Source organism: Terrapene carolina, unplaced genomic scaffold (genome assembly GCF_002925995.2).
Source record: "Terrapene carolina triunguis isolate 2854851 unplaced genomic scaffold, T_m_triunguis-2.0 Scaffold231, whole genome shotgun sequence".
In the NCBI taxonomy this organism is placed as follows: Eukaryota; Metazoa; Chordata; order Testudines; family Emydidae; genus Terrapene; species Terrapene triunguis.
The window spans coordinates 19768925-19777256 of NW_020664582.1; the positions used below are offsets into that span (position 1 = coordinate 19768925).

Consider the following 8332-nt stretch of genomic DNA (forward strand, 5'->3'; position numbering starts at 1 on the left):
CCCTCCAGGTGCCGCCCCAAGCACCAGCTTGGGTGCTTGGTGCCTGGGGCCGGCCCTGGTTAGAACAGTGCTGAAACACGCAGTTTTGAGCAGTTGGTAAAAAGGGTTTCCTCTTGTCCCTCCTTCCCCCAGAATAACTTTGACGGTCCCTCCGGCACCCCGCCCCCAAAGCTGTGTGGAGACAGTAGCCTTCCAGCTCGTCATCTGCCTTCGAGGTCATAATAGCTATTAAATCACAGCTTGCCTCACCAAATTAGGCAAAAACAAAATTATCTCCAATGATTTTTATGTTCCTGAAATGTTCCAGAACTGCCGGAGTGATTACTGGGGGATTGGAAGCAGCTGTCACTCTATCAGAAACCATAATTCTAAACAGCTGGGATCTGTCAGTTATTTATGACACCGTTTGCAGGAAATGATGAAGGTGGATGGGTGGCTGGCACTCCCTGGCTGAATCGCAGCGCCAGCAGGCTCACCACACAGAGAAGACACGCTCCCAGAACTGGCTCCGGCATCCAGGCGCTGAAAACAGATGGCGGCAGGGAGTGAATGAGTGGAGGCCGCTGGCCTTCCAGCGGCAGCTCCAGGCCTCCTACCCCTGGAGCAATGGGGATTGTGTGGTGCAAGGCTGCTCCTTTGCCCTCATCCCAAAGAGGCACCTGCTGCTGCTGCTCTGTGGAGGCCAAACACAAAGTGGTGGTTGCTGGGAAATGGAGTGTGTCCCCTGATGTAGCACAGGTTTGTTTGTTTTCTCCTCTACACAGCACAGATAGGGCCAATAACCCCAGCTCTGAGATACGGACTTGCTGAAACATCCTACCTCTGATCTGAAATGTAACTCCTTGTTCCCAAAGACAAGGCGCCACTGCTGCTCAGGCTGACCTTTGCTGCCTCTCAGATAGCACATGGAATTGTAACAGTCTGTAACAGATTGTTTTTTCCTGCTAAAAAGCAACTTCCATCTATCAATGTGCAAATGTGACATTCTGAGTTAGTTCCCAAGGTTCAAAGTAAATGCCCCCTGGGGTTTTTAGCCTCGTCTTTGTGCCTCCGTCTCACATGGGCTTGATGCAGAAAACTTCGGTTGATAGAAACAGGGTGTTATTGGGGCAGCTCCATTACAGGCAGTTTGTGGAGTTGCACCAGGTGTGAATTTGGCCTTGGGAGTGAGTGATGGCCAAGCTTCTACCTACTTGATAACTCTGATGGTGAACAGGGGCCAGGTGCTTTGCCCCCACTTGTATCCTGCGCTGATTAAATATTATTATTTACATTATGAAGTAGCTCTACATGGGGTTTTACAGCAGTAAAAATCAAAATGAGAGTCAAGTAGAACAGCCATGCAGATAGCCCCAACGGAGAGAGATAATATCATCTGTTGGCCCAACGTCTGTTGGTGAGAGACCAGCTTTTGAGTTTGCACCAAGCTGAAGAGGATATTACCTCACTTTGTCTCTCGAATAGCCTGGGACTAACACAGCTACAACTGCACTGCATATCAACAGAGAACGGCATTCATTCTTGTAGCCTAAATAACTTGTCCCCTAAGCTCTATGTCAGGACTTGGTTATGTTCATGAGACAGGCCAACAACAGTAATTCACATTCCCAAAATCAGTATATTGCTACCCAGCTCCTGAAATAAGAGTTAAAGTATCCTACTTTATGTGCAAGGAAACCTCGGCAGAGGAGTCCCCACTGCCCTGGTGCAGCACTGGCTCCCGCTACCTTCTACAGCAACCCCAAGCACAAAGGGCATCCAGGGCATGGTGCAGGCAGACCTGATCCCTACAAAGCCCCCTAACGCAGGGGGACACTGACCCCGGCAGCCCTAGATTGTCCACGCAGAATAGTTTGATGTGCAACCTGCGGTGTGTAGTAGCAGGATGCACGCTCTGGGATGCCGCAATCTTTACCCAATGGAGAGCCGAGGCTCGATGGTTGAAGGGTGCTGCATCTGCCCTGCAGTGCCTGCTAACTTGGCCATGTGGCACCTGCCATTGTGCAAGGAGGGTCCTCCGCCAGGCACCTGGGGCTCGATGGCCGTTGATCCATATTAGCACTCTTCCACCCATTTGAGCCCTAAGCATTGGCCCTGCTGCCGACGAAAGGTGTACACCTAGATTCACAAGTCCCAGATCCAGATTCTAGACATTTAGCCCAGATGAGAACCTATAGCAAAGGTGGGGGTGGCCTCGGGGTGAGGGTCGAGGTGGGGGATTTTCCCTTTTCCCTATGCAGCCTCCCCTCTATCTCCATGCTGGTGCCACCACAGGGACAATCTGTCCTAAAATGGACAGGAAGGAAAAGATCTATTTTGTCTGGATAAGTACACAGACACTGTCCCCTAGAACCCAAATCCTTCCGAGCACTTCAGCTCCAGCACTGGTTAAGGTAACACTAACCACGTAATAGTGTATAACAATAATCCAGTGCTGCATAAAGATAGTCCTTATTCATTAATAATGCATTCAGGAGGAGTGATTTTCACTTCCAATAACAAGGCTGATATGTTGGAAACTAGCAGGTAATGAAGAACATTTATAATGATGTTAGTCTAATAATGAGTATAATGCTGATATAAGTAACACTGTAAGCTGGACACGTCCAAAGATAAATTATTTCAAGCAGGCATTAACTAATGCCTAATTAATGCCCAATTAGAACGATGCTACATGGGAAATAATTCGGCCAGCCCAGTGAATTCACTCCAGTCAGTAAGAACACAGTGAAAACCAAGTGAGTGCAGAATGGCCCCATGAAGGGAGGGTGAGGAGGAAACAATGCCTTACCCATGTGTAATAACAGGAGTGTGAAGCGCTAACAGGATCCTTGGCATCTTTACCAATGTCAACAGTGCTGTATCTTCTTAAAGCAATTAATTAAAAGGCTCCCACCAGCATTTTTCTGTTCAGCTTTTGAAACTCTCCCTCCCTGGTCAGTTCTGACACGTACCAATGACACTCCAACTGCCTCCAGCCTTGGCTGGATGAAACTAAAAGCTTTGTGCTGGAGATAATAGAAGATTTTTCAGCACATTAATCAATTTCTGGCTCTTTAATGAGGACAGCAGGCTGGGCCCACAGTTCCCCAGCAAGGACCCCTGGTTTCCAAACAGAAGCTCTTGGAAGGCTGGGGGGCTCAGTTTTGGTGAGCTATGCCCCTTCAAACTCAAGGAAGACTAAAACGCTCAGGATTACATGATACAAACAGATTCATACTGCAGGTCACCCCAGTCTGGCAATATTGATAAGACTAAGGGCCTAACAGTGGCTTCTGTTCTAAATTTCAGCTCCAGTGGTATTGAGCCATCCACACCTCTGGATTTGTATATGAGAGAGAACCCCCAAACTGACCAAAACTGAGACTATCACTCAACATGATATTCAAAGTGGTAGATAATCAGCAAATGTTATGGGCAAAAGTTACTCACATCCTTGGCTAGAGTATTGTGTGGTGTCACTAGAGAGTTGCCTAGTTTCTTCTGCTTTACCAGTCCCCTCACCCAAAATATCCATTTATGTTGGCATTTATTCTGTGTCCATTGCTAACCTCACACAATTCCCTTCGCACCTGGATATCAGAACAAACTCCTCGCTGTGGCAATTTCACCATTGTATTCCTGGGAAGCTGAACTGGAAACACATCAACAATAATCTGTATCATAACCACCTTCCATTTTATCCCGAGATACAAATTTCGCCTTCAGATAGTAATGTCAGACAACATGAACTCACGTGTTTGTTAATTACAAGGAGGGGCCTGATTCTCCCATGCCCTGCAGCTTGTGCAGTCATTCACCCTGTGCAGAGTGAGTGTGAAACTGCCATTTGGCATTAGTGGTGTTTCACACCCGCTCTGTGCAGAGCGGGGAAGAAGCAGGCCCAATGTGTCCTGCTGTGTTGATAACAGTGGCCTGTGTCATTAGCACCATGTACATGTAAATCACCCAAATCATAAGACTTCTACCAGCCGACACATTCTCATCAGCTATCCTGTTATCATGGTGACGAATGTGTCACGGAACAGTATGTTAAACTGTTTGTAGTGGGCATTGCGCACACTTCTATGCTGCTCAGAAGTGGGAGATGGTTTAGTGATTCAGACCCTTCTGTTTAGGCATTTGTGATAACAGGCTTCATCCCTGTGAACATCCCAGTGATCAGTGCCTGGGGAGATTTTGCTAACAAGTATCAATCTCTGTACTTTAGCTTCCCTATCTGTAAAATGGGATTAATGATACTGACACACCCATGTAAAGTGCTTTTTGATCCATGGATGAAAAGTGCTCGACCCTATTTTTATAACCACATGCAAAGGATTGTTTTTCTTACATGTTCACAGTTGGGAATGGGAAGGACTTGGTGACTGGCACTTTTGGGTATCAGTGTTTTTGAGGCCACAGCTGCCACTGCTGATTGTGGAGATGGTTCCTTGATGGGCAAGGACCACTAAGAGGTCACGGTCAGTGTGAGGAGACTTACAATGATTAGGTCTAAAGGGGCCAGAATCCTCTCCCTCTTGAAATCAAACCCACAGGACAGCAAAGCCAGATGTCATGTTAGTGACTCCAAAAATGCTTCTAATAACAAACATCAATAATCATAACATTTTTATGTATTAGGTATTCCTGACACAAGGCCCTTCTCTGGCACTGGTGCAAAAATGGGAAACCACCCACATCTGCAAATGCAAACCTGTAACTTTTGAAGGGCATGACTTGACAGAAGTTCTGCTACCCTCGTTATACAGGAATCTGACTGTTTGGCCAAACTACTTTAAGTCACACTCATTTTTTATTAACAGCACTTTCAGATATAAGTGCCCTTTGCTGGTGATTTATTGACAGTCTTTGTGGTGCAATCATTCTAAAAATATGACAACTTTGCATTCAAAGAATGGAACCAGATGGACAGGTCACTCACGATTAGCTATGTAGTAATATCTCACACTACACTACACGAGAAGCCAACTGCAGAATTACACTTTTAAAGGAACAGAATCAAAAACAGGGAAGTTTCTACTCTCTTCCCGACATGTGGTCTAAATACTGAACCCTAGATTCATCTTGGAGTCCTGGAACAGGGGCTCATAAAAGCCCAGATGGCCCAGAATGACCCAGGATGTCTTGTGATAGCCTGGCACCAATACTGGTGAACTTCTCCTTCGTCTTTTTAGGAATATTATAATCCATCTGATATGCCAGGGTTTAATTGACAGGTGGCACTTGCAGATGTATGTTACTCTAATCTGATGCCCGTTTCCTGTTATGTCCAGTGCAGAATGCATCAGACCTGGGTGAGCGTTTGTGGATGTAACAGAAGAAGTGGAATTTGAATGAGAAATGAGAGCCTGGTGCAATGAGTTTGAGGGAGTGGCCTGGCAGAGAGCAGGAAGATAGGAGTGTGAGAAGGAAATGCACAGGATGGTGAAGCTGGCAATACAATGGCTGACCACAGGGAATGATAGTTACAGCTCCTCTTTTTTTTTTTGTCCTTTATTCTCTGCTGTAATAAAGCCCTGATCAGAAGTACGTTGTGTGGTAGCAGAAGCTGTAATATGTTACACCACAGGAGATCTATTGAAATATGTTTGAGCACCCACTTCCAAATATAGTTTTCAGCTCAGCACCTTCTCCACTGATTGCTGATAAAATCATATTTCCTGGGAGTCTCTTGTTCTTTAAATCTGTATGTTGCTGTTTAAAAGACCCTGAGTGTTACAACTCAGTAAAAAAAGGACCATTCTAATTAGAGTGTCCTTTCCTTTCAAGAGATTTAGGGCTTGGTTCCAAAGGTGCTGAGCACCCAAATTCCAGCTGAATCAGTGGGAGTTGCACTCAGTGGTTCTGTAAATCAGATGCCTCGTGTGTGCAAAGCAGCCAGAGTTGGGGAAATCCCTCATTCCCCTTGGTGTAACTGACGGGGGCTCAAACACTGTCTCTCATTAGGACTAGAAGAGCTGGATGAAGTGTGAACAGTTATTCGTGAGCACTTTTGTCACATATGCTACCCTTTCTGTTTGCTTTGCCACAAACTTACACGAGGGCTTTAAGCATGTGAACATTTTGAATGATTGCTCTTCAGGTGAACACGGTGTTTTGACCAGGGCCGGCTCCAGGCACCAGCGAAGGAAGCAGGTGCCCGGGGCGGCCAATAGAAAGGGGCAGCACGTCCGTCCAGTATTGGAGCGGCACGTCCAGGTCTTCTGCGGCAATTCGGCGGCGGGTCCTTCACTCCCTCTCCTCCTCTTCGGCAGCAGCTCAATCGGGTTTTTCTTTTTTTCTTCGCCGCTTGGGGTGGCAAAAAAGCGGAGCCAGCCCTGGTTTTGACACAAAGCAAGGAACTCGCTCTTTGCACTGCAAGTGTTTACCCTATTTATACAGTTTCAGTTGACCAATCAGAGGGCAGTCACAACACCATGTGATTAAGGTGGCCATTCATACACCACAAACAACAACCAGGGAATAATCAAAGCAAACAGTTGGCAAACACCCCATAGGCTGAAATAAATTTGGACAACTACAAGTAACTAACCTACTCATCACAATCTGTTTGTGGATAATTTATGGACAGAAAAAGTGGTTGAGTTAATTGGATACATTTTTCACTAGGAATAATCCTCACAGCTATAATTACTAGGCAGGTGGTTTTGAATGATTTACAAGACATCGTAATTCAACTGACCTTGTTCTCTCCCTTTTTTGAACAGGGGGTTCTGTGGAGCTGCTCCTGATGCTGTTGGGACTTGAGATTCACTTCACTGCATGCTGCCCCATTGACTGTGTATGTTACCCATCACCTATGACTGTCAGCTGCCAAGCCCACAACTTTGCATCAATTCCAGAGGGGATACCAGAAAACAGCGAGAGGATTTTCCTCCAGAACAACCAGATCACATTGCTTCTGCGAGGTCACTTTAGTCCATCCATGGTCACCTTGTGGATCTATTCCAACAACATCACCTTCATAGACCCAGACACCTTTGATGGGTTTGTTAATCTAGAAGAGCTGGATTTGGGGGATAATCGCTATTTAAGGGCTTTAGCAGCTGAGACCTTCCAAGGGCTGGTGAAGCTCCATGCCTTGTACCTGTACAAATGTGGGTTGAGCTCTTTACCCAGTGGGATATTTGGTGGCCTCCACAATCTACAATATCTTTATCTTCAAGATAACCACATAGAGTTCCTTCAGGATGATATTTTTGTTGACCTGGTCAACCTCAGCCATCTTTTTCTCCATGGAAACAAGCTGTGGAGCCTTCATCAGAACACATTTAGGGGACTAATAAACTTGGATAGGTTACTCATCCATCAAAATCAACTCCAGTGGGTCCACAGACGTGCTTTTCACGATCTCCGAAGATTGACCACCCTTTTCCTGTTCAATAACAGCCTCTCTGAGCTCCAGGGGGAATGCCTCGCCCACTTGGGAGCCCTGGAGTTTCTCAGGCTGAATGGCAACCCTTGGAGCTGTGACTGCAAATCCAGGTCACTCTGGGATTGGTTGCGCAGATTCAGAGGTTCAAGTTCCAGCGTGATCTGTGAGTCTCCTGAGCAGATGCATGGCAAGGACTTAAAGGTGCTAAAAGCAGAGGATTACAGGAACTGTTCTGGGTCTGAGTCCCTCCATCAGATCAAAACACACACTTTCTCCACAGCAGACAGAGGAGCCTCCAAAGACCACCACCCACACCACTCCTCCAAGGAGAAGGGTAAAGAGAGAGGGGTCGAGCACAGTTTACACAGCAGTCAACCAGCAGCACCTCCCGGTTCACGTCCAGGTTACAGAAAGCCCAGCAAGAACTGCACCAGCCACAAAAGCCGCAACCGAACCTCTAAGCCAGTGTCTCTGGGGCCACGGAAAAGCATTCATGAGGCTCAGGACTATGTGCCTGACTACCAGCACAAATTCAGCTTTGGCATGATGCCTACAGCACCACCCAAGCGGAAGGGTAAGTGCACCCGGCGGACACCCATCAGACCCCCCAGTGGAGTACAGCAGGCAGCTGGGAGCTCGGTGATCAGGGCCTCTCGTCTAGTTTTTATAATGGTTTTAGTGGTCATAATACGCTGAGCTGGCTGTGAGTGATAGTGTCTGTACTGCCACCAATCTACAAAGGACCAGAGTTTCTTTTCTTCTTCTTTTTTCATACATGGAGGATTTGGCCTTGTGAAGGAAAGAATGTTGTTTAGGCTTTTGATGGTCTCCATACATGGACGAGTGGATTATAAACATGAACTGTACAGAATGCGCACAGCAGGAGTGGATTAAAGGCATTATCACATGCTTGTCACAAACAGCCCCAACTGAGCACCTACAGAAAAGCCAACA

At 46.6% G+C, this 8332-nt stretch overlaps 1 protein-coding gene across 1 annotated transcript in view; it reads left to right on the top strand.

Annotated features, from left to right (window-relative positions):
• Positions 1–8074, top strand: part of RTN4RL1 (reticulon 4 receptor like 1) — a 69420-nt gene extending 61346 nt beyond the window's left edge. The window contains exon 2 of the mRNA XM_024194346.1: positions 6711–8074. Within this exon, the coding sequence (XP_024050114.1) occupies positions 6711–8074 (1364 nt within the window). The remainder of the gene's footprint in view (positions 1–6710) is intronic.
• Positions 8075–8332: the final 258 nt, after the last annotated feature.